Source organism: Ophidiomyces ophidiicola (genome assembly GCF_022830035.1).
Source record: "Ophidiomyces ophidiicola strain CBS 122913 chromosome Unknown scaffold_25, whole genome shotgun sequence".
Classification (NCBI taxonomy): Eukaryota; Fungi; Ascomycota; class Eurotiomycetes; order Onygenales; family Onygenaceae; genus Ophidiomyces; species Ophidiomyces ophidiicola.
The window spans coordinates 71,797-97,202 of record NW_026054665.1 but is presented as its reverse complement, the minus strand read 5'-3'; the positions used below and the strand labels follow the sequence as shown (position 1 = coordinate 97,202).

At 47.7% G+C, this 25,406-nt stretch overlaps 8 protein-coding genes across 8 annotated transcripts; 5 read left to right on the top strand and 3 right to left on the bottom strand.

Moving 5' to 3' along the window:
• Positions 1-560: 560 nt before the first annotated feature.
• LOZ57_005234 (uncharacterized protein) lies at positions 561-2,196 on the top strand (the record flags this gene model as incomplete). Its single annotated transcript, XM_049254265.1, has 6 exons — positions 561-776; positions 837-971; positions 1,032-1,119; positions 1,168-1,236; positions 1,291-1,893; positions 1,955-2,196. 6 exons carry the CDS (start codon positions 561-563, stop codon positions 2,194-2,196), a joined length of 1,353 nt encoding a protein of 450 aa, XP_049106735.1.
• A 999-nt stretch (positions 2,197-3,195) lies between these two features.
• sds22 (protein phosphatase regulatory subunit Sds22) lies at positions 3,196-5,950 on the bottom strand (the record flags this gene model as incomplete). Its single annotated transcript, XM_049254264.1, has 7 exons — positions 3,196-4,100; positions 4,577-4,979; positions 5,034-5,108; positions 5,171-5,467; positions 5,545-5,616; positions 5,709-5,740; positions 5,815-5,950. The coding sequence occupies 7 exons, from the start codon at positions 5,948-5,950 to the stop codon at positions 3,196-3,198; spliced, it is 1,920 nt and encodes a 639-aa protein (XP_049106734.1).
• Positions 5,951-7,311: 1,361 nt separating this feature from the next.
• LOZ57_005232 (uncharacterized protein) lies at positions 7,312-9,118 on the bottom strand (the record flags this gene model as incomplete). Its single annotated transcript, XM_049254263.1, has 5 exons — positions 7,312-7,524; positions 7,577-7,675; positions 7,733-7,882; positions 7,936-9,020; positions 9,091-9,118. The coding sequence occupies 5 exons, from the start codon at positions 9,116-9,118 to the stop codon at positions 7,312-7,314; spliced, it is 1,575 nt and encodes a 524-aa protein (XP_049106733.1).
• A 2,078-nt stretch (positions 9,119-11,196) lies between these two features.
• Positions 11,197-13,656, top strand: PXA1 (ATP-binding cassette long-chain fatty acid transporter pxa1; the record flags this gene model as incomplete). Its single annotated transcript, XM_049254262.1, has 1 exon — positions 11,197-13,656. One exon carries the CDS (start codon positions 11,197-11,199, stop codon positions 13,654-13,656), a length of 2,460 nt encoding a protein of 819 aa, XP_049106732.1.
• A 2,097-nt stretch (positions 13,657-15,753) lies between these two features.
• LOZ57_005230 (uncharacterized protein) lies at positions 15,754-17,580 on the top strand (the record flags this gene model as incomplete). Its single annotated transcript, XM_049254261.1, has 3 exons — positions 15,754-15,968; positions 16,059-16,817; positions 16,872-17,580. The coding sequence occupies 3 exons, from the start codon at positions 15,754-15,756 to the stop codon at positions 17,578-17,580; spliced, it is 1,683 nt and encodes a 560-aa protein (XP_049106731.1).
• A 565-nt stretch (positions 17,581-18,145) lies between these two features.
• LOZ57_005229 (uncharacterized protein) lies at positions 18,146-20,870 on the top strand (the record flags this gene model as incomplete). Its single annotated transcript, XM_049254260.1, has 4 exons — positions 18,146-18,353; positions 18,701-18,777; positions 18,844-19,087; positions 19,147-20,870. The coding sequence occupies 4 exons, from the start codon at positions 18,146-18,148 to the stop codon at positions 20,868-20,870; spliced, it is 2,253 nt and encodes a 750-aa protein (XP_049106730.1).
• A 486-nt stretch (positions 20,871-21,356) lies between these two features.
• Positions 21,357-22,542, bottom strand: LOZ57_005228 (uncharacterized protein; the record flags this gene model as incomplete). Its single annotated transcript, XM_049254259.1, has 3 exons — positions 21,357-22,219; positions 22,271-22,423; positions 22,485-22,542. The coding sequence occupies 3 exons, from the start codon at positions 22,540-22,542 to the stop codon at positions 21,357-21,359; spliced, it is 1,074 nt and encodes a 357-aa protein (XP_049106729.1).
• A 1,084-nt stretch (positions 22,543-23,626) lies between these two features.
• Positions 23,627-25,045, top strand: LOZ57_005227 (uncharacterized protein; the record flags this gene model as incomplete). The annotated part of the gene is made up of 2 exons (XM_049254258.1): positions 23,627-24,072; positions 24,124-25,045. The coding sequence occupies 2 exons, from the start codon at positions 23,627-23,629 to the stop codon at positions 25,043-25,045; spliced, it is 1,368 nt and encodes a 455-aa protein (XP_049106728.1).
• Positions 25,046-25,406: the final 361 nt, after the last annotated feature.

Genomic DNA, 25,406 nt, shown 5'->3' with positions numbered 1-25,406 from the left:
GGATCCACACAAGTGATATGAATCCTGCTGCTGCCCATTTCGTCTGAATATCTATAACACTCAACACTTCCATCTATAACTTCCATGAGCTTTCAACGGGGAACAGGCTGACCAACAGGACATACTTCGAGCAGCGATTGTAGATCCGTTCCTGTGTAGAGCGTAGTCGATATTGAAGTATCATGCAGTGCTACCACACATTCCTATTGCTTTTTATCAGATGTCGAATACGTTGATGAACCGTAGTTTGTGTCCCCGTCCCAAACTTCGACAGTTACACGGCGTTTTGTTTCTGTATTCTGGAAGTTAGGGGAGCCCTACACGGCGATTCGGGGCCATACTCGCATGGTGGCCAGCTCTTGGGGGGTATCGGCGTACCCCCGGTACCACCAATCTCGGTATCCGTGGCGGGCACCGGGCTGTATGCCATCCACATCCTGAAGCTAATGCAAGTGGATACTATTCGAGCTCAACATGTTGAAGAGACATGCACAAAGATTCAACATAAACTGTTACTAGTTCTTAATCTTCAGGAATCAGCCCTCGTCGAGTGCTGAGCAATGGATTCTCTTCTGCATCTTGCCTCAGCCCAAAGTCGATCGTGGCCGGTGGCTGCTTCGACGTGCCTACTGGCCGTCGTCCTATTCTCAATTCTCTTACCGAAGGGAATCTATGGTTCTCATCGATTTGGGCAATCGCGCATTCTATCCCTTTTGTTTGGACAAAAATCCGTGCGATGGACTATTGATGAATTGACAGAACAGGGATACGCGGAGGTAGTAGCGCTCGGAACAAATCTTCAATCATTAATTACAGAGCTGAACAGATCGAATTAGGTCAATAAAGCACTGGGGAAGCCGTTCGTGCTCAATTGGTGGGCACTCGACTGCCTTTTCATGCCACCAAAATATCTGGACGATTTAAAGAAGGCAGACTTCGGAAGTCTGAGCTTTTTCCAAAGCTTAAGCGATGTGTGTAGTATCCCAGTATCACTGATAATGATGGATAGGTCTGAGAATTATTAACCCCAGGCCTTCCACCTACAATCCTCGGTTGGTGATCTGTACACCACTAATACAATGATTGACGTTGTCAAAAAACGTCTTAACCCACAATTACGTGAGTAGAGGTTCTTCAGAAGGCTTCTTTTAACTGACAGTTGCATAGCAACAATTATCCCGTATCTAGTAGACGAGTGTGATTATGCAATGAACACTGAGCTTGGTGCCGCGAAAGGTACGGACCATTGTGCGTGTCTTTGCTCTAACTGGAAGCTCATTTGAGATGTAGACTTCAAGACATACAATGCTTTGCAGATCTGCTCCAGCCTAATGCACCGGGTAACTAGCAGGGTTCTTATTGGAGAGGAGCTGTGTCGAAACGAGGAGTATATAAAATCCTCATTAAAATTTTCGGAGTCAGTATTTATGAATGGTGTGATGTTGTCGTCCATCCCACTTGGCCCATTGCGGAAGTTTTTCTCGTGGGTTGGTTCATATGGACACCGGAATAATATGCAAAGGGTGATGAACCTGCTGATACCTGTTATCGAGCATCGATTGCAAAATATGAAGGAAAATCCAGATGATTCCAGACCAGTTGATGCAGTTCAATGGACTATTGAGTTAGCTAGCCCATCGGGCAAGGAGCGGACAGCACGGCGATTGGCACAGCAGGTTTTACAAAACCTCTGGGCTGGAAGTGGTGCTCCAGGAGGAATGTTGACCCAAATGATCTATCAAGTCTTGGATTGCCCTCAGTATTTGGCCCCAATGAGGGAGGAAATCCAAAGTGCGGTCACTGAGCATGGCTGGACGGATAAAATGTTGAACAATATTCCCCTGGTGGATAGCTTTCTCCGCGAGACGAATCGACTGCATCCAAACGGAGTCAGTAAGTAGATGTTCTCTCCCATCGGGTAATATCGTCAAACAAGCATTAACGTGATGTTGAGTCACTGCGGCACGAACGGTGATGGAAAAACCATTCCGATTCAACGATGGCCTCACTCTTCCCGTGGGAGCCCGAATTGCATTCCCAAGTCGTGCAATAATGTGTGACGCAGATAATTTCGAAAATCCGTACGAATTTGAAGGGTTCCGTTTTGCGCGTCTTGCAGCCGCAAAACGGGCGACATCTGTAGCAGGCGAACAGCTATATAATTCCGCAACAGTGACTAAAACCAATCTTGCGTGAGTTACCCTGCTGGATGCAACACTTTCTATGATACTAACTGCAACTCAACTATAGTTTCGGGTACGGCAAGCACGCATGTGTCGGGCGTTTTTATGCTGTCCGTAAGGTAAAATTAGTATTCTGTCGATTAATTTTGGACTATCATATCGAATGGGAAAAGAAAGGAACTGCACGACCGCCCAGTTTATGTATAGAGGGCCAGATGGTGCCTAATCCTGACCAAAAAATAAGGATTAAACGACGGACAGAGTAAGAAAAGGATAGAAAAGAAGCCATGTATAAACACGGGTTCCTCTCATGATTGTGACAAATATCCCCATCGGATTTCCTGACAATTCAATATTCAAACAGTCACCTGTGAATATATCTCGGCTAGATGAACAATGTGACAGGAATATTTGAGTATGCGCATTTGGAAAATAGTGCTACAATGTTGTGTATTAGCAAGCCAGCGACGTAGAAACTGATTCTTTACAGTAAAGTACATTTGCCCTTTATATAGATGGTTAGTTAACAATCATGCAAAGGGACATTGAAAAGAGAAGGAATGTTCAACGCGTAGCAAGTGAAACATACCAGACTACGAAGAGCGTTCACTTAGCCAGTAAGAAACCCGAAGATGTGCAATATATCGAAATTACCAATATCTGCTTGCAATCCTCGAAAGAATAGTTGATTTTCGCGCATGCTTCTTTGGCTGACATCCCAATCTGGTGGAATGCGGAAAAAGGGCTGTATCCGACTTGAATGGTAATAGAGGGCAACTTTGTAGTGACGCCTCACATCTTGATATGCAAGAAGCAATGTCTTTTTAAGCTTCAGATACCTAGAACACAGCAAGATAGGCGTAGCTCTTTTTATGCTCACAGTAGAGCTAAGTTTTCTTGTGTCTCTCAACTGGGTATCGATCAAGACGCTCTGCCATGCGGCATACAGAAGTGGATGTTCGAACAGAGCTGTATGTAGTTGCACGTTCTGGTAAGTTGGGGGCCAGATACTTCAGTCGACTTCCTGCTGGCCATCGAGTCTCGATTGATCGGTTTTCATTTTGTTATTTTCCTGATTTTTTCCTACGGCAGACATCCTTATCGTAGCGGCATCTTGCGACATATTTTCAACCGCCGGTTGCTCTGTATGGTCAGCGTTCATTTTTCTCAGCTTCTCAGAACGCTTTTGTTCCCGTTTTTCTGACCCCCTTTTCCACAACATCTCCAGAGACATCGAGCCGTTCTCTTTCGAATAGCGATTCCAGATGTTTTTCACCCTTGCAGCAATATGACGTTTTCTTCTAGTGATGCAGTCCGCATACTCAATCAATGGAACAGAGCAGGTATCATCCGGCCGAATCAGGTCCTTAAATTCAAACCAAGTCTTGGAAAGATGGAATTGTTGGTGATATGGATTTTGGCGTATAATTGCGTTATGATCGTGTTCAGAAAAGTTTATAGTGCACTGAATTTTTCGATCGGTTGTTTCTACATGCTGAAACTCGGGGAAGGATGGCGTGGGGGGTGACTTGTCAGGCGAAATCGGGGATTCAGGAATGTCAACGTATATTGGGGAAGCATTGACAGCATCAGTAGCTGCCTGGGCGGTTTTGAATATTGCAAAAGCGGAACACCCAGTATTTTGGGCTTTAGGTCTGTAATCGTACTTTGATCTTGTCAATAACCGGCCTAGTAACTGAAATAAAACAGTCGGGTAGAGGACAAGGTGGTTGCAAGTACCTTTAAATTCAAAAAGGTCACAACCTCCCCAAATTTCTGCAGATTTTTGAGCACTATACGGCTCTGTCTTAGATTTCGCGGAGCTGGCACCATCATTACGTAGATCTGGCGCTGACTCAAGGTCGAACGGAGGACAGACGCCATGGCAGGCAACCCGGCGAGCTCCAAGCTCAGTAACTAGTAACTAACCGTTAGAAGGAGGTAAATTGAAATATTTGATTTCCAGAGGTGCCGCAAAAGACTTCAGTCATCAGTACGTTCCCCGTCGATAAGCTGTCACGTGAAATCGCGACTTCATCCGCCGCGCGTCGCGAAATAACCAGGGGGTTGAATCGTTATTAGCTACAGAATCTGGAGTACCCCAGCTACTTGTTAGGCGAAGGTCTACATGCATAAATATATCCAACGCGAAGTGGCTTCAGCCCCTTATCCCCATTTATGAGTACTAAAGACCTAAAGGTATTCATCGAATATTGGAAGGATATTTGAATACACTGTGGGTGAAATACTTGTTGTTTACAGGCTCAGGTATAAATTCCTTCCTTTCATGTACTAAATAGCTCAGATACCCATTTCACGATACCCGAACGTAGGCTAGGTCATGGTGTCAGTATTTACAGGAGGCAGGAAAAGGATAGGAATCCAAGACTTACTTGCATCAATCTGTTCAATCTGAGGTAGTGCTAATCGTACTTTATTCCGATACAAGGCCGGTGCTTTTAGCTGCAGTGGATTTCCTTCGAAGTACACCGTTTTTAATTCTTTTTTATCTCGCAACTCGCGCTCAACGTCCTCAAAGCTACCTAGTTTGTTATTTGACGCCCAAAACTCCTCGAGGTGTGAAAGAGGTGAAATATTTTCGAGTGTCGAGATCTGATTGTTTGAAATATCAAGAACATGGAGGTTTTCTAAAGATTCTAGGCCAGATATTTGTGTGATTGCGTTGTGGGAAACGTATAGCTCCTCCAAATTCAAGAGGCCAGAAAGGCCAGAAAAGCTGGTGAGGCGATTAGACGGAAGTGAGAGGATCTTGAGGTTACTAAGATGTGAAATATTCTATATCGAATGTCAGCCAATACCATGAATTTGCGCAAACGGGGTGTAAGTTACTTTGATTTCTGTAATTTTATTTTTCCCTAGCCATAACTCTTCTAGCGCAGCCAGATCATCTAGATTTTCAATTTCCTAAGTAAAAAGCTGTTTTAGCTGAATATGTAACATGGCCTGTACCGTATAGATCCACTCACCCGTATTCTGTTGGCTCCAAGCTCCAAATTTCTCAACTTCGTCAAACCTCCCAGATTCTCGATCCTCTGTATCCGATCCTGCACAAAATATAGATCTGTCAACTGTACCAAATTTGAGATATTCCTAATATGTTTAATATTATTAAAGCTTAGGTCAAGACTAGTCAGGTTCGTAAGGTGATCAAGGCCCTTGATATGAGATATCAGGTTATCGTATAGGTCCAAATCTTTGAGCGTTGGGCCGAGGCTTGCGGGGAATGAAATTTGGCTAATCTGGTTCTGACGAAGACATAGTCTCTGTAACGTACTAGTGTAAGTATATAATCGATTTACTCGTTAAGGTGATCGGGGCGATGTTTGGAGAGGGACTGTACCTCAAGATGTGTGAATCGTTCTAGTTTTAAAGCCGGGATAGAAGTGATTCGAGAATGAACGAGATCAATATCCTAATACATTTCATCGAGTTAGAGGTCGGTTTGTGAAAAGGTTGCCTTCCTTAAATAGTGTGCAAGGGCGAATGCAAAGGAATATTGCTTACATCGGCAGTATCTTCAACACCTTCCAGTAGGTCTTCACTCAATACTCATCAGCTTTACCATCCTTTCGTAACTCTGGGTTTATCGCATAGGACGCAAGTTATTGACCTTCATCGGCTTCAATCTCCTCCACGGGGGGGGCATCTTGATCCGAATACTCCGGGTCTTCGATGGCTTCTGGATTTGCCAGCGTTGCCTGGCGCTCCAGGCGAAGTTTTCCGTCCCAGCCCTTGCTGTCCTTCATATTTGGTGCTGCTTCTCACAACTCTGGATTACTGCACGTAGAGAGGGCAGATAAAGGCTTAGGGGGGGGGGGGGGAGATAGGACTTGTTGAAGCCGAGAAACTTGAGATGGAGCTCAATACATTCCACAAAGAAATTAGTGACAACTTAAAGGATAGACAGTAGCCTTTGCTCTATTGCTGGATTTATTGCAAGACAAACAATCATTCCTTCTAGTAAGCCATTTAACATGAAAAATAATGTTCAATAGACTAGGTAGTCAACGACCTAGGTACCTAGTCACTTTACAGAGTACATATGTTAACAAACAAACTAACGAAACGAATTACGTCAGTCAAGTATGGTTTTGCATGACTTAACTAACTAGTTACTCCGTACTTTGTAGACGATCATCTTATGTTTCTAACTTTAGGCAAGATGGAGAGCGTGTTTCGTTTCGACAAAACTCGGCTCTTTTCAGAACTTGCAAAGAAAAATGATCTGAAATTATTTTGGCATTGGGACAGTTACATATTATCACTATTTTCTACAAGTACAGAGGGTATCGCTGCACCACAAATGCGTCCTGAGAATATGCTTTATCAGTCAGGTAATGCATCGGCAAGGCAATTGGAGATTCTAGGGAAAAAAAAAGTTAGGGTAGAAGTAGGCAGAAACATTAATATGCAGTGCTTCGGCTTCCGACTCTGTGCGGAAATGGTATGTTAAAATTGCCGCGCAGGAGAACTGCCGTGCAAAAGGAACAGGATCCTGGGTCTTAGTTGGAGCGAGTCAGGAGATACTGAAATTCAACCACGATCTGATGATTCGCCTTGGAAAATAAATGTGGGCAATATATCTGAAAAGACGGGGAAAAGATGAGGGGTATGGTAAGAAAATGGGGAATAACAGCAACATGGGGTATGAGGGGGCATTGCAGAAACGAAATAGTTAAGTGCAGAGATACTAGAGAATAAATAGTTTGCTCGCAGAGGCGAGTAAAAAACAACGCCCAAGGGATGCACAAAGGGAACAGCTAGGAAATGGATGCTCGCTGGGAGTGTGGTTTGGGAGGCAGTAGACAAACAGGTTCTGGTACTTAACCACCAGGGGAAGTTAATCGAAAATTTTGTGCCCAAGGTACATATTTGAATAGAAGTGAAAGTGCTGCACAACAACAAATTTGGGTATTAATGTGTCAAGCACAGGGCTCTGAACCCTCATGCAACTTTTGGCAGCCCGCTTTTCAGTAAGGTGATCAACACCTTCACCAAATTGGCAACAAGCTCACTTGGTAAAAAGACAATCAGCTTAGCTCAGTGTCCATCAAGAAGCTACTGTAGCACAGAAAGCAAAAGGGAATGCTGAACAGCCAGATAGGCGCTAAAGGGCAACATCTAGAACCAGGCTAACATCTCGGACTTTTGAACTGGCGAGATCCTCGAGCACAGGGATGAGATCAATAAGCTCATTGTCGTGGGCGTCAGAAAACCAGCTGCTAATTGGAATGGCATGCTGCGGGTGGAAAATGTATGAGGTAGGTGAATTATCAATGATGATGGTGTCCTTGAGATCACGTCCAACTTGAGAGAGATCCTATATATATGTTAGCGCGAGAAAAATTGGATTATGAGGTAGAAGAAATTACCTTTACGTAATTTCCTTGGTGGTTATAGCAGCTATCTCGAAATAAACGATGGTGCACAACCTTATGGATGTCAAGCTGGTCCAGCAGAGGATCGCCGTACTGATAGTCGGTTAGTTACAGGTCAATAGAGAAGTGTACACCGGTTTGGGAACATACCTTTGATACCGACGCGGTAAACACTACAACCTCATATAATTCACCAACGCGCTTCATGAACTGGTCCACTCCCGGCCGCTTGATAACATAAATATTATGATATTGACCCTCGATTTCGACTGGAATAGTAAAGTCGGCCTTATCTAAAATCTTCAAGAAATCAGTAACGGGTTAGTTGGGGGTGAAAATTGTGGGAATCTTACTTTAAAACTACTGTGGACTAGTGTCTCATCAAGATCCAGAACAAGGCACTTTTTATCTTTGAATTGGGGCTGCAGAGGAGGTAGTAAGTACTGCTTCTTATCCAAAGGAACAACGGGAACTGGTGGAGCCTGGGTATCTGAGGTCTGCTGCAAAGGATCTGCGGGCGGAGGCGGAAGTGGTAGAAGTGGAATCTTTTCGTCGTCTTTAGCGGGGAGCGCTGGAATTGGTTTTTCTTCAGTAGGGACATCTATTGGCGTAGTTCCGGCCGGTTCAGGCACAGCCTTCTCATCTACATCTGGCGACTGTGGTAGAATGGTATGCTCTTCGATTGGGGAAACTGCAGGTGCAACGATAGTTTTGGGACTATCATCAGGTACGCTATTTGACGCTTCCGGTTGTGACGCGCCAGATGAAGGGGAACCAGAGGTTGCATCCGAGTTGACTGGCAACTTCGATGCTACAATTGATCCATCCTCACTTCGCTTCGGGACACCAACCTCGGCTTCGGACTTTGAAGACTCCTGTTCTATATTCGCCTTCAGAGCCGCCTTTTCGTCAAATGGAAGTGGATCTCTCGAGTCCGCCATACTTGATTCCGCAGCGCTGGGTTCAGGCTTTTCTACAACGGCTGCTTGTCTCTCGTGAGATACCTGGGCCTTAGTTGTTTTCTTTGGGGGAAGAATTGGTCCGTCGCCATCGTCGTTCTGAGAGCTGCAGCAATTCAGAAAGGCAAACAGTTTTGAAGGGCCTTTCGGCTTCTTTTCGATGGATTTCTCCCCCATATTTGCTGCTGCGGGTATCGACACGGCTGTCGCCTCGCCCGGTGCATTGTTCCGCACGCTGCTTGATTTGCTATTCGAGCGCTTCTTTTTCGTGAGGTTGGTTCGAGAAGTCTGCGGGGTGGCTTCTGGGTCCCCCTGCGCCGGGTCTCCCAAGCCAGAGGAAGTTTCCTTCTGTTGCCGATGAAAGGAAAATTTAGAAGGGATGCGGTGCAAGGAGCGCTTTTTCTGGAGTCCATCGATGGTAGCTTTGCTTGATGAAGGATGGGCGGTCACATCGTTCCCCGACGACGAAGGCACGGGTACTGTAAATCAAGAAAAACCAGATCAGCTCAGATTCGTTGTTAGTAGAATAAACCTCAAAACGCTGCATACCGGCCGATGGATCGCTCGGGCTCGTCATAGGAATGGCAACAAGGCAAGATTGACCAAAAATGACTGTTCATGCAAATATATCTATCCACCGCTTTCCACGCGCTAAGAATCCGAAAGCAGAAACAAGTAAGGAGCGGCGCGACAGATCGAATTGTCGCTTTAATGGGGTTGGAAAAGGGAGTGCAGAGCGTAGCCGGGTGATCGATTTGCTGCGTATGTGCGAATGACAAGAACCCCGTTGCGAATGCTGGCTAAGGTGACGAGCGCAGGTCGACGAACGGCCCGTTGCAGGGGCGGTGGAGCAGAACGAAGGTGGTCGACGTCGTCGAATGTGCCGGAAAGCCTGTGAAGGGATTGGTACATCAGCGAGACGCGCTGCCAGATTACTTTTGACGCCGGAACGAAGGTTCAGGGCGTACCGTGGATGGGCAAACCAACGTCGAATCGGCGGTGGTTGTCTCAAGATAGGGGGCCTGGCGTTGAAAACGGAAGATCAAGCGGCGCTGGATTGACAGCGAGCGACGTCGGCAGGGCGAGCAGGGGGCGAGCCGTTGTCCAGCGTTCGACCTCGCAGGCTCAGACAAGGGCTAGCGAGGAAGACGGCGTCAACGGTGTCGTGCTGGCAGAGGAGAGTCGACGGCGGCAGCAGCAGCAACAGCAGCTCCGGCGAGCGACCAGCCTTTTCCTTCGCTTAGCGGGGAGACCAAAGCTAACGTCTTAGCGCTGCCGGCCGTGGCCCAATCGCCCGCGTTGTTTGCGCGCAGCCAGATCGCTCCCCAGCCCCGAAAGGATCTTCAATCACACCGTCCTGCGCGTGCTCTGATGCCTGCTGCTGGCCAGCACCCTCGAATCCTCGTTCGGCGGGAGCCTTTGCCACTTCCTTGCCGCCGGGCGGCCACTCGACCCCCGATCACCAGCACTTAGGTATGTGACCGCCGTCCAGCTGCTTCCTTCACAGCCGGGTTCCACCCGCTGCCCGTGGTCTAGCCTGTGCGTCGTCTGGTGTGCATCCTTTGGCCGATGCTGCTATCAAATGACCCAGAGCCTACTCGTCCGGATGCGCAGTGCAGCCCCAGTGGCGGCCAGATGGGCGGTCTATCGCTCCCGTTGTGCCAACCCGTCCCACCCCAGCGAGCTGACGGCAGTGACTTGCGCTTCATACGGAGTACTGTTGCCAATGTCCGTATTCCCGCTGTGCGTTTGCATGCCAGGAAGCCAATGCCTAAACCTTAGCGGATGGCTTTCTAGGCCAGTGCAACCACCGCAACGCTCGCCGTCTGCCCTGCCCGCCTGACTACCTGACCACTCACCTGAGCATCGGGTCTGTTTATTATCCGTTTTAGATGGTTCCATGGAGTCGGCTGCCGGCTATATAGCCGCGATTGAGAGTACGAGTCATCGCCACACCTCCTCGCGATATGTATGGTAGTCAGGCTGCTTGTCCACCACCAAGACCATTTGCAAACTTTCCCTCCACCTTTCGCGGCGGGTAATAACTATATGCTCAGCCGGCGATTTCTCAGAATAACAATAATATCCACCCAGCCCAATTATAGAGACACCAGAGATTAAGAGCCACACACCGGCTCTTATCCAGGGGGAAGGTCCTCCGTACTCATACTTCGTACTCTGTAAGGAGCAGCTATGGAGTAGTTACTCCCACTCCGTACATCCATCAATTCTGGCCTAGACATACATGGCTTACAAGTAAAACGCACCCAGGACAGTTATCTTGGGAAACACAACCATGTCAGCCCAGTTCCACCCCTCCCCTCGATCGACGGCATGAATGTTTGCCCATCCCTCCTCGACGCGCTGTGCGACTCATCGCCGCTTTTGCGTAGCCACAAGTGATCTTCACATGCATCGCCACTCCGAGCTTACATAAGCCACGCATGGTTCACCAGAGGAACTCCCGAAAGCTTTCTCCAGCACGATCCGTCCGTCGCTAAGCTGGCTGCTATTATTTCTCTCCCGCTGTGTGGTTTAACGGCCTTCTTTGGATGTCATGACCAGATGAATTTGCTTGCTTCCGATGTGGACACCCAAATGATCGATTCTCCCTACTCCCTCACCTCCGTCGGTTGACACCCATCAGCTGTGGCAATGGCAGCACAGTCCACCTTACGACAGCCTGAAGATCCGCTGTTTATCCTATATCAGCACTATGTCACTCTCCTAAAATTGCGGTTCCAAAAATCGTCGCGGCGAACACGAATCCTTGCAACTGTCACTTTGCTCCTCGCGATCATTGGTACTGGCTATGGAGGATATAACTGGTGGCGGGAAGGCTCCAAAGAACGGCAGCAGGGTAGAAGACTACTACGGAAGAACTCTGGTATCCTGAGAAAGGATGGTACAAGAATTATCTATGTTCCATCCAAATCGTCCCTGTCATCGTCCGAGAGCTCACGGGTCACAATACACCCCACCAAGTCAACAACATTCGATGCCCATCGACGACTATTCTTGAACACGCATCGGTCTGCCGGCGCATCGCTGATCCCACCTCCGACTACAAAGCCTGGGCTTAATCTTGCATTCCTACATCAACTCTTCAGCTTGTTAAGCATTATGATCCCGAGATGGAACTCCAAAGAAACCGGCTTTCTGATCAGCCATGGCGTTTTCCTCATGCTAAGAACGTATTTATCTCTGGTTGTCGCGCGGCTGGACGGAGAAATTGTCAGAGACCTGGTTGCAGGAAAAGGTCGGGCGTTTATTTGGGGAATCACAAAATGGTGTGGAATTGGCACCTTTGCATCGTACACCAACGCGATGATAAAGTTCCTTCAGTCCAAGGTGTCAATCGCATTCCGTACCCGTCTCACGCGCTATATCCATGACCTTTATCTAAATGACAACTTGAACTACTACAAATTGTCCAATCTCGATGGAGGTGTTGGTCAAGGAGCGGATCAGTTCATTACCCAGGACCTCACTTTATTCTGCAGTGCTGTGGCCTCTTTATATTCGTCTATAGGTAAGCCATTTGTTGATCTTATCGTTTTCACTTACCAGCTCTACCGTTCCTTGGGTCCTATCGCCTTTGCTGCCATAATAAGCGGCTACTCTGGAACCGCTAGCCTTCTCCGCCGTCTTTCACCACCTTTCGGAAAATTAAAATCTGTAGAAGGAAAGAAAGAAGGTGATTTTAGAAGCCTACACTCAAGGATCCTGGCAAATGCAGAGGAAATTGCGTTTTATGGCGGTGCCGACATGGAAAGAGTGTTCCTATCAAAAAGTTTTCGAGACTTGCAGAAATGGATGGAAGGCATATATGGGTTGAAAATTCGTTATAATATGTTTGAAGATATTGTTTTGAAGTATTCCTGGTCAGCCATGGGGTACCTTATTACGTCTCTGCCAATTTTCCTGCCTGCTTGGGGTGGACTTGGTGGAATGTTGGAGATGGCAAGCACTGATACAAGTTCGAATCGCGAAAGGGGCCGCATGAAAGATTTCATCACCAACAAGAGACTTATGCTTTCTCTGGCCGATGCTGGCGGACGAATGATGTACAGTATCAAAGATCTCGCTGAGCTTGCCGGCTATACCTCTCGAGTGTATACACTCATATCGACGTTGCATCGTGTGCATGCAAACGCATACTATCAAGGTCGTGACGTCCAGCCGGAATTATATTCCCTTTCCGACGTGCAGGGAACCATTCATAGTGGTTTCGATGGTGTTCGGCTGGAGCATGTTCCGATCGTTGCACCGTCCTTGTTCCCCATGGGTGGCGACGGCCTCATCGACTCCCTGTCCTTTATCGTTCACTCTGGTGAGCACTTACTTATTTCCGGACCCAACGGCGTTGGCAAATCGGCCATATCCCGTGTTGTTGCAGGTTTATGGCCTGTCTACCGCGGCCTGGTCAGCCGTCCTCGAACTTTTGGCACAGATGGAATTATGTTCCTTCCGCAGCGCCCATATCTCAGCATCGGTACCTTACGTGACCAAGTAATATACCCCCATCGTGAGATGGATATGAGGGACGGTGGGCGCACAGATGCAGAGCTTCAGCAAATCCTTGAGGCTGTGCATCTAGGATATCTGCCTGAGCGAGAAGGAGGGTGGGACTGCAGGAAAGAATGGAAGGATGTGCTTAGCGGTGGAGAAAAGCAGAGAATGGCTGTCGCGCGACTGTTCTACCACGAACCCCGGTATGCTTTCGTCGACGAAGGTACATCTGCCGTGTCGTCGGACGTCGAAGGCCTTCTCTATGAACGCTCCAAGGAGCGGGGTATCACCTTGATAACCATATCCACTCGTGCTTCTCTTAAACGCTATCATACATTCAATCTGACTCTTGGGCTGGGTTCCGAGGGCGACAGCTGGGAAATCGATCGTATTGGGACTGAGAAGGAGAAGATGGGTGTTGAGAAAGAGCTGCAGGAGCTTAGAAAACGGCTAGCGAACGTGGAGGCACTGAAGCAACGTCGCGAAGAGATTGAGAACGAATTACAAAACGTATGGGCTGATGACGGCAGCCACTTAGATCCTCCGCCATACGAAGAGGCAATAGCCGATGAAGTCTTAAGGGATATCCCAGTCGAGCAGTAGACCTATTTTTCAGTAAGTATAGGTTATCCGACAGGCGATTAGGACTATGGTTGTCACCATGATTTTGCACATAAATTTTGTATGTATATATATAATCTGTACAGAAGGCGCTCACCCGCACAGCCTCATATGACGAAAAGTAAGCAGCACTCAAGATATACCTGTCCTCCAGTTAATCGTGGTGAACCGTTTACCCAAAAACAATCAAATTCATATTCGTTGCTGTCACTTCTCAAATATTCAACAGCGGGTACGCTGCATCGACCAGGAGTCAATAATATATCCGCTGCAACGGTGACTGTTGCCAACAAAGAGGTTCGGAACCCAACTGCGGATTCGTAATTTCTGCCTCGCCCCCGTGTCATTATTTAATGATTTCTTTGAGTAAAGAAAAACAGGGAGCAGAAGTTAAGCTCCTTGTGCTGCCAGGATTCCTTGTCGCCTAGATATGCAGTTATACATAGCTCCAAAGTCAATGGACATGTTAAACCAGTCGCTGGGAAAGTTCAGAGCAGAGATATTAGAGATATCGTGCAGCCTGTTTATCATAGTTGAAGTATTTATTCGGTCAGCCAACGGTACGAAGTTGGCAATTCCAAAGGAGCATGGCATATTTGCGGCACTCTACTCCGTACGGAGTACTCCGTAACATATCCTTTTATTAATGGGTAGTTAACTAGGGTCATGAAAAGCTCCTTGCAGTGCTGTTCGTACGGTTCCGTCGGGCGACGCGAGTCATCGCACACCAACCCAACTGCCGATCGACCGGTGCGTCAAGTCGCGGCAACGGCGAGAACAACTGAAGAGGCCCAACAAAGGTGCCGTGCCCATACATAGTTAACCAAGCCACAGACCGGGCCTACAGACCAGAAACAATGAGAACGCGGCGGCACGTCACCCGCAGTGGCGTTGCCCGAACCCGCCTTGGCAGATTGCTAGGACTGCCTTTGCAGGATAGTTAGCGGCTGTAGGCTTTGCCTAGGCAGACCACCCACCTCGGATTCCGGGCGAGACTCCCGCGTTCGCTTCACTCCGGCTGGTAGGCCCCCGCTAGTCTGCCCAAACAACCCAGGTTTGCAGCAGCCGGCGCGAAGGGGGGTGATTGGTGATTGGGCGGGCGAGCCCGGCGAGAGCGGAACGGCCATGCCCTCACAGCGACCAGGGCCCAAAGCGCAAGGTTGTCGTCGAATATCCTGCAGCCTGTACAAACAAAATAAGTTCTCTTCATATGTAGTTACGCCTGCTTTCTGAGCTGATATTTGCCTGAGGGCGGTGTGCAGCCAGGCCGGATGTAGTTATCGCTCGCAGAAATAATAGCACTGGCGAGACTCGCGGATTTCCTGGCACAAGTAGGAAGTTCCTTGGGGCCGCCGAGACGATCATGGCAAATCGTAGCAGGAATCATCCCGCCAGACTAGCCCTAGAAGCGTGGCTCTTGGGGCCCTTCAATCTGCTCTGTGCGGCGGCGGCAATGCTTAATTCGCGACTAGGCTAGCCAGGAAGGCCCATACCTTTCCCAAAAGAGTAGTTGTTCAATTTTTGCTCTCACTGCGGAGTGACGGTCACCATAGACGGTCAGGCATGGATGCCAGGGAGTCAGCGCTTATGTAGCATGTACGGAGAAAAATCGCGGATGGTGCTAATGTAACCAAGGGACGCTTGATCTGAAATGCAAGGAGTTTTCTGCCAGCATACTCAAAGCCAGGTTGCCCAACAGGAAAGCAAAAGTTAACGTGCCACATCATAACATTCGGTCAAAGCCGTAAAATGCATTGCGGCACCCGCATTCTTTGGTCTGTCAGGTGGCGTATCAAAGTATCGAAGCCCGGGAATGGCTTGTCTTGCTTGCAGCGAAGCATGGAGACCTGCATGGGGATGCAAGCTACGTATTCAATCCGTCGGGTTGGCTCTGCCGGCCGTAACAAGGAGCCGCCCAACCAAGCAAATATCAGTTTCCAAGATAACCTCCGCGAGTGCTGCATTTGCTTTATATAGTTTAGTGTCTGCAGTTGTATTAAGAGTGTCTTCTCCTCCCATCCACCCCCCGGTCCTGGCCCTTAGAGTGACACACTCATTACTAGAGTGATTCTCTTCACCATGTTGCCTGCTCTATCAGCATTGCCTGGTGGTGCCATCGTGGCATATCTTGGAATTGCGATCGCTTTGCCGGTCCTAGTAACAAGGCTCCTAAGCGCCTTTAGAGGTCGTTGGCCAAAAAAAGGAGAGCCTCCAGTTGTTCCATATTGGATACCATGGCTCGGTCATGCTCTTTCATACCTGTTGGATATAAACAACTTCTCTGACAAAGTCAAGTAAGTTTTATGTTTTTGTTTTTTTCCTGTGCGTTCGTACCTCCCTCCACTTTTGCTGTAAGGCCGTCAGCATTCCTAACGCTACATTAGAACCATGTTCCCTAACGAAAGCATTGTGACGTCGGTTGTTGGAGGGCGGAATTATTATATGATCCTAGATCCAAAACTCGCAAGCCAACTTCTCCGTCGGCCAAAAGTATTTGCTATGGAGGCATTCGTCTTAGAATCCCATGAAGCTTTTGGCACGCCAAAACATGACCTGGATCTCATGAAAATGGGCGTTCCTGGCTTGCAGGGTCATCAGAACGATCGAGATGACGGTAGGCGGTTGTGGCACGGCCTAAGCAAGGTAATCAGCGAGTGCCTGGATGTGAACAGTTCAGTTCGTATGGCTTCAACATTTTTGCAAATATTGACAAAGAATCTGGCAAAAGAATTCCCAATGGACAGCAAAGCAAGCTGGGTAACAGTAGATATACGGAGTTTCATCATGCGGCAATATCTGATTGCCTCTGTCCCTTCGTTATTTGGATCTCATATCTTGGAGATCTGGCCCACCATATATGAAGACTTCTGGTTGTACGACCGCTACACAAGCCTTCTTTTAGCTTTACCACCAAAGATGTTTGCATCAAAGGAATATGCTCTTCGCCAGAAAATATTAAACGTGTTGCTCCAGTGGGAGAGGGACGCGCGGGACAACAAGAATTTGGATGGACTGATTGCGGACAACGTCGAATGGGATGAATATTGGGGAGCACGATTATTGCAGCAGAGAACCAAGCTTACTATGGAAAACGGCCTTTCTGAAATGGCTCGCGCTTCAATTCAGTTGACTCTTCTCTGGGGGTAAGTAAATTCCTAAACATATATTTGCATTTGATTTAATAAATGGTCGGCTAGTCAAAATGGGAATGCGATCCCAGTTGGAACATGGTTAATGATACAATGCCTCGTCGACCCCGAAGTTAAGCGTCGAGTTCTCACCGCAATAGAGGAGTGCCGTAAACCAGATGGAGAAATCGACATGTATCAGATTGTGACACATAGCTATTTGAAATCGTTGTTCCTTGAAGCTCTTCGATATTCTGTGGCAGCCCCAACCATGCGCGTGGTCCTTGAGAACACAACTCTGGGGGGGTACACGCTGAAAAAAGGTAGCATAACTCACATCCCCGGGAGGACACTCCAAATGGACGAGAAAGTATGGTCCGCAGGCGACGTCCCAGTTCAGCCATCAACATTCTGGGACGAGAGGTTCTTGGATCTAGAACGCGATGCAAATGGTGGTCTTAATGAAAAGCAACCTGCCAATTCTGTATTCTCGAAGGCGGCTGCCGATCCAATTTCTTTGCCCATCGGCACAAAGTCAAAGGAAATCCGGGATCGCATGTCATCATTCCGGCCATTTGGCGGCGGATCTCATCTATGTCCTGGGCGTTACTTTGCCATATATGAGATCGTCGCAGGCATGGTCACATTGTTGACCGATTTCGATTTCGAGGTTGATCAGGGGGCGTTGCAGCAAAATGGTATGCCGAGTCTCAATAAAGAGGGAATCGGCGGGCTTCAGCCGGATAGAAAGTTCATGGTCCGAATGAAGAGAAAGTAAATGGACTCAAACAGAAGGGTCTCCATCATTTTTCACGGCCTTTCTGGGGGGTTGGTTCGACGTTTCTGGAGGCATCCTCGTTCACTGCAAAATGTGTATGTTACTAACTAGTTAGTTAGCTACCAAACCACTTGTTAGTCATTCAGCCACCAATTGTTAGTTGGTCATGTCACTTCTACAGCATTTACAACTGAGCCATGTAGCCCTAGTGACAATCCCTGCTCCTATGTAAGATGTTCCTAAAAGTGAGGTGAGGTCTTTTAGTGCAGTCACGTGAATGGCAACCCCTGCCAAAGAGCTCTCACTCCATCCGTCAATATAAACTAACCTCTAAAGAACAGTTCTCAGAGAGTGCAGCTTAACCCAGTAACTTGGCATTTAAACCTGAATATTCTTGACTACTATGCTATTTTGATCACTGTATTGTTTCTGCTTTAAGTGTTTCATTCAACTTGAAGCTGAATCTGAAGGAGCGCACTCTGCACCCGGCAGCTTGGGAATAAAGCTAATTTCGAAACACAAAGTTGTGCTGCTGGAGTTATCACTGGATGTAACTTTGCCCAAAATGTTCTCCGTTTTAAAAGGGGCGAAGGCACCTCCGCCCTCCTCGGCCAACCAGGCCCATTGGGAGATTATATCCATTGAGCACATTGAGAGCGACGGAGTTGAACAACGCTGGCCAAAAAGCCCTGAATATCAGGAAGCAGATCACACTGGATACCTAGAAAAGTTGGCAAAGCTATGGATGAAGAATCATGGAGAGCTTGAACCTGGTTAGTCTCTGCTTGCAATCATAAGTACTTGACACTTTGTTGTTTTTATTATTGTTATCTGTATTTGTCTTTATGTTGGTTATCCAAATTTTCATAATTTTGGGGTTGCTACCTGTCCATGCTTTTGCTTGATCAATCAAAATCCAACAAGACTACTCAGCATAAACATTATTCCTTTTTTCCCTCTATCAGTATCTGATTCTAAAACAAAGAAAAATATTTCATAGAACAATTGGTCAATTGTTTTGTTCCTGGCAAAAGCTGACCAACCACCTTGCTTGTGTTAACTACTTTTTATTTTGATTTTTGATTTTTTCTCCACTTTCTGATATTTAAAAATACATCAGGAAAACATTACATATTAAGTGCACTTCCTGAAGGCTACATACTTCTTTCTCGGGAACGCAAGAAGGATCCACAAATAGTAAGTTTTTCTGCGGCTACGTACATTTATATCTATGCCTGGTCTTACTAACTACTCTCTAATTAGCGCGACAAATTTTTATATGGGCACCCTTCAGGTCACTACTTCAACTCTATTCTTAAGTTCTGGGATCATTTTGTTTATTTAATGACTGGAAAAGTCACTCCATGCACCTGTGATCTTTGCCGATCTCCAGAACGCAAAGCCGTGACTAAGTATTCCGACGGAATGGCGCGCCAAAGTCGCAGCAAAAGAAAATCAACAGCGAAGCCTACTCGTGAATTGAAATCTAGAGTTGCTCATAAAGCCGGTAAGTAGGTCTTGTTTCATGTGCTGTTTGCCTATTTAACGACCCCCCTCCCACCATAGTCCACGCCAAAAACAAGTATCTTGCTGAGGACGAGGAAGGAAACCAAGATGTATTCAAGGAGCTCATCCACAACCTCAAATCCCAGAAAACTCTCGATATTCCTGTGGTAGAGAGTGACAGTATGGACTGGAGAGCGGAGAGAGAACACCTTGAAGAACACCTGGCTCAAATATCCATGCAAGGAAGATTTATCCCTCGAATTGGCGAGCTAGTGTTGTGGATTCCCAACCTTAAAGGGGCTGTTGATTATGACTTAAAAACAAAGAAGTTTCAAGAATACCATCCGCACGAGGACCGCGTGGTTGGTTCTCCAGCGTGGCGTGCAGGAACAGTTACTCAGGTACCGGCCGAACCAATTGTTTTGAGTGAAATCTTCTTCCGCGAGAATGAAACACCGGCATCTACCGCGTTTTGTTTTCGAATCGAAACGTTTCCGGATCCGAATAGTGCCGACAAGTCCTTTTCATGCCAGTATAAATATGTTCCGCTTAGCCATATCCGACCATTGAATATGTGGGATATTTATTTACAGAATATTCCGTTTTATTCATTCCATCCTTCCATCCTCAATGCTTTGACGATCATGTCGTCATTCAGCATGCTGGACAAATATCATTTTAAGGGCGTGTGGCCTGACGCCTCCATTTCCTGCAAAGGAATTTATCTCGGTGCAGAGCTACTTGTTGTTGGTGATGTAGTTCGTTTGGTACCTTCATCTAAACATTCCGGGGAGCAATTTGACAAGGTCACTGATATTTTGGCAATCGATGAGATTCAATTGAACTTTGTCAATTGTAACGCAGACCTCTCTTCTCCTCAGCTGTGTGAGAAGTTTGCTCCTGTTATAATTGGCCATTCCTATACCAATAATCCTGGAAGGCTTTTCCGTGATTCACCTTCCCAATCTCCTACGGACCCAAATCCTATGACTGCACATGAAATCGTTGAATCGTTCGATATGGTGGCGATGCGTCAATATGGACCATGGTATCGCGTGCACCCTGAATCGGATAAAATGCATGTTTCAGTTGACCAAATTATGGGACGTCTTTACGAATCTGACTATGTAAAAGCCATGTTCGGTACGTTGGACTTGAGCTATGAACTTCAGGGCGTTATCGGAGGTCGTCAATACGGCCAAAATACCGACGAGCGTATTGCCGAAGGCAAACAATGGTTTGCGGGTGACTATCGTCTTGAGACACTAGCTCTTGAGACTTTTAACGGTATCGAAATTGGCAATTTCGATGAAGCTCGCGACTTGAAAATGTGGCGTGCCAATCTTAGAATTCTTGATGGTACTGCTACACCCTCAGATATTCGCGATTCAAAAATACCCCGTGCTCAAGGCCGCCTGAAGGAACAGGATATTATTGGAGGAAGGACCGAGTCATCCAAATTCACGCCCATGAAAAATACCAGCTCTATGGTGAGCACTGCACTAGCACCGTTTTCGATCTTCAATACCGCTTCATCAAAGGGCGCCATTACGCCAAATGACGATGAGGACGACAACCCTTCTGGCCTCATCAGTCCTACCTCAGATGATGATACCAGCGACGACTCTCTTGTCGAATTAATGCAAGTGCCTATGGCTCTTCCCTATGAAGTTGACCAGGCCGATGATGTCGACTATGAACCGGCTTTCTCTTCTCAACCTCATATGAAAAGGCAAAAAAGGTACCACATCGACTCTAGTTCTGAAACATCTGAAACAACGTAATTTTGGTCTTTTGAGGATTGGGTGGAGTGTTACAGGTGGTTATAGTCAGTCGAGTTAACGCTGAAAGCGCAACTCAGTTCTCACCGTCTGTGCTTCAACGAGATTGAGATTATACTAAATATTTCTTTTTGCATGGGGTGGCATCTGAATTGATTCTAATCATTCACGGCGAAAATTGGGCCAAGCAAACACGCGATATTTTCTTGCGGCGGATAAGTTGCCTCTTTTTTTTTTGTTCCTTGGCGATATTTGATAGAAAGAACGATAGTCTCATGTATTCGGACTGTACTCGAATCAATAAACTCCATATGAAAGTTCGTATCCCATCAGAATACTGAATTGTAATGGATTGTGAAGAGAGAAAGTAGCTTAAATCACTTTGCTAGAGGGCCAAACCAAAAAGACCCAGTATTTAAGACAGCTATATATATGGTTTATATATCATAACTATAGTTACAAGAAAGCGATGTGGAACAACATCCCACATTAATGGTTCCTATCAACCACCTCCCTAGCAAAGTCGGCAAAGGACTTCCCTGCCATCACCTCCTCGCCAAGATTCGGCTGCGTGAACACCGCCAACGTATTTCGCGCGATTCGCGCGGGGCCCTGGGTCTTTGTGCCCTTGACAAAATGCGGCACGGCCTTGAACTTGCCCTTGGTGATGACCTCCAGGGCCTCGCCAGTCTGGAAGGCGAGGCAGTCCTTGGGGATATTGACCTTGACCACGTCTCCCGTGCGCGAGCGGATGTACAGCCCAGCCTTGGGGTCCGGGGACGTGGGCAGCTCCGGGATGGGGGCGGATTTGGAGGTGTCGGCCTCGGGAGGGTGGGCGGCCTCGTCGACGAACATGGCAGATGTGAGGCCGGTGAGACAGCCGTGGTCGAGATGGGTGCCGCACCAGTCATCGTCCTCGCTGGCGTCGGCCGGGGTTTGAGCTGGGTCCTCCGCTGGGGCGGGGAAGTAGTGCAGGAGCCGGGCTTTGCTGGTCATGCTGGTTTTGACGACGTGCTCGAGGTAGCCGGGTTTGTACTCCTCGATGTTGTGCTCCGCATAGCGATCGCATGCGCGAGCGACGAGGACAGCGGTATCTATGATCAGCGTGCATAGCTCGGTCAGGCTCTGGCGAAACGTTGGCAAGCGGTCCGCTGGGGGCCAGATGTTCGGCGCGGTGTACTGCGGAAAATCTGGAAACTCATCCGCAGGCGCATTTTGCAGCTCAGGGCTCTGATAGAATGCACAATTGACGTAGTATGACCCCTTCAGGGTGTCAAAATGGCCCGAGCGAAGGGTCTCTTTGCCGCACGACCAGCCGACCAAAAACTTCGCTTCAGCACTGGTGAGAGACTCTACGTAACGATTAGTCTAGGCTTAAACCACCACGGGTGATGAATGCTCACCCAACTCATCCTCTGGCAAAGATGCCAAATACGATGCGTTAGACAATACTTGGGACCGGAGAGCTTTGAATTTCTCAGGCAGATCTTTGACGATTATGACACCCAAGGATGAGGGTCCAAAAGCTTCAGTGAGCGTCTCGAAAGACACAGAGCCTGGTAGTAAGCTGTTAGCAGGGCATGGTCGCTACCAACATGGTCTCGGGCGATATCGCACCTTCAGTGAGCTGCTGGAGGCTCACAGTCACGGCCTTGCCTGGGGTTACGTCTGCCATACTGAGGTTGAAGAGGCGGGGTTCGACGTGAATTGCGGGACTTAGATCGCTAGTTGGCTAGCTACGGGAGCAGTTTTATAATAGATATTGCCGTAGTTCGATGTGAGCGGTTCCTCTCTTAGGCAAAGTGGCGTGTCGCGTGCCACTGGAGTTGGTCTCTGTATCTGCGTAGCCTGGGGCAAGGAGTTTGGAGCAGCAGGACCCGACCAGCGGCCGAGGTGCAGAGGGGAGCAGACGATGGCCTGACGAATTCCCCTCTTGGCCTGGGTGTGGGGGAATCCCACGGTGTCCAAGCGCCACCGCGGGCTTCCCCGAACGCCCTCAAACGCCCGTGTCGCTAAGCCGCGCTAAGACCCGCCTGTCGCGTCCGCCGCGCGCTTAACCGGCCCTCGACCTGCTGCCCTCCGCCGTCGCTCCAAGCTGCCTCGACACCGGGCTTGCGATCGCCCCGAGCTTCTCCCCGTCTCCCCGCCTAGCTTCCCGCGCGATACGGCTTCACGAACGCGCCTCGCCACCCTCAACCACCTGCTCTGTGCTCTCGTCTAAACTCACTTCTTGCTTTATTCACTATCCATCACTCTGCATATCTCAGTTTGTGTCTCACTTTGCTCTTGTTATCAGCCCACTTGCCTCTCACCTCACCTCACCTCACTGTCACCCTCACCTCACTTTCAACTGCTGTCTGTGACTGCAGAAACAAAAGTATTTCTGTGGCATTTCAGTCCCCCTGCATTTCCTCACTTCTCTCTTTATTATATATTCCTTTGCTCACTGTTTCTTCACTTTTCGTCTCTTCACTTTCGTCCTTTCACTTTCGTCTCTTCACCTCATGTCCCTTCACTAGCATCTGCTCCTCCCTACCAACACCACTCTACTAGTGAACTTTCTCGTCTCTACCTTCCGTCTCTCTTCCTTTATCTCTGCCATGGACACTTCTTGTCTGTGAACTTTCGTCCCAAATCTTTCGTCCCTCCTCACCTGTCCTTGGATGTCCGGTCCCCATCATCAACAGCTCTCGATATCCGCCACTGTGTCCTACCTTTGGTGTCCTAGTGCATGAGCTGTCGCACTTGGATCGCCCGCCATGTCTACTTTCCAGCTCATGATACAGGCAAAACTACAGCAGCTACGCGAGGAAGGGAATGCTAAAAATAAATCAGCTGCGCCAGATATCCCTTCTACTGCAAAGCGTCCTCGTTCTGCTGAACCACCAGACATTCCCCATGTACCCGCCAAACAGGCTAAAGAAATTGAGCCAGCACAAGCTCCAATTGAACAGGCCGAACCCGTTGAAGAGATTGTAGCTATCAAGGCTCAATCTCCAGAAGAAGAGGTGCCATCAGAAACAGAGGCCGTGAAAGCTAAACCTGAACCAGCTGAGTCTACAAGTGTGTCTGAATCTGAAACTCCTCCTACTTGTACTTGCGCGATCTCGAACAACTGCAAACTTGCTGCCAAAAATGGAGTTCGAGACTGTCGAGTTCTGGCTCCTATTCCCAAAACAAAACGCCCCAAAACAACAAATGCAGCGTAAGAATTACTCCTCAATCGATATACTCTAGACACTAACCCTATATATAGCCCTGCAAGAGCTCTTTCCACGAAACAACAAGCGAGAGTTCAGAGAACTATGAACGATATGCTCCAGATCCTGAATGTTTTCAAACAGTCCAAAATTCGCCCTTCTGCAAATTTATTTCAGCAAATGAGACATTGCGTTCAACAACTTCCGTTTCTTGAAATTCCTCCGTCGTCTCATACCCTCTTGAAATCCAAGTTCTTAGACCCGAACACTGGCTTCCCGGCAATTGTTAACAGCGATGCTGTTCCGTGGGATATCAAACTCGACATTAAAGTTCTTCAACTGCGTTGGGAAAAAGGCGATCTCGATACTAGCTTAGACAGAGGCCTCATTACTAAGTCGGCAAAGACCATTAGCCGCAGTTTCGATCCCACCTATAAATTTCGCGTCTCATGCTCCTACATCGGAGAAGGTAGCCTATCCAATGGCCAGTGGTTTCCATGGCAACTGGCTGCCTCTCGGGATGGTGCTCATGGCGAGATTGAAGCCGGTGTGTGCGGCTATCCGTCCTTGGGCGCTGTTTCTGTGATCCTCAGCTCCGGGTATGCAGACACTGACGAGGGCGACATTATCTATTACTTTGGTACCCAAGGCAAAAATGGAGAGGCATCTCAGAGCACCACGTTCCTCCTCCAGTCTGCAAAAAACAAAACTCCACTTCGTGTTCTGCGCAGCTCACGCCTTCCCAACATCAACAAGTACCGCCCAGTTGAGGGTCTTCGTTATGATGGTCTTTATATAATTGAAAGTGAGGAGCTGATGGATGAGCCAAATATGCTTTACCAATTCAAGCTCAAACGGCTCCCTGGTCAGACTCCGATTCGATACGCTGGTCCTTCAAAGAAACCAAATCAGAAGGAGGTTGATGAATACAGGACTATGCAAAAGTTTACCTCGGTTTCAAGAAAAAAGGCAACCTAAACGATGAATGCCTATGGCTCCGGAGGGTTTGCTGGTGGTTTTTTGATTTTGTGCCATTTGATTTAACTACTTCTCTGTTCATACTGCGGTACTTTTTTGCTTTTTTGGTTTTTTTCTTTTTGACTTGCAATAATTCGATGCAATTCGGGTTTACAGTACAAAATAATAGGGAGGGTATATTGTTTCTTACTGGAGGAAGCCTTGCTTTTTTGTCTTTTGAGCCTTTAGTTCATCTCTTGAGATGCCTAGCACAGATCAAAGCAATAATACTAGCATACCGCAGCATAGAAACCCGCCCACTTTGGCCGTCCTCCGTTTCAACAAGCAAGAGGTATAACACATGTACCTTTGTGGTACACCA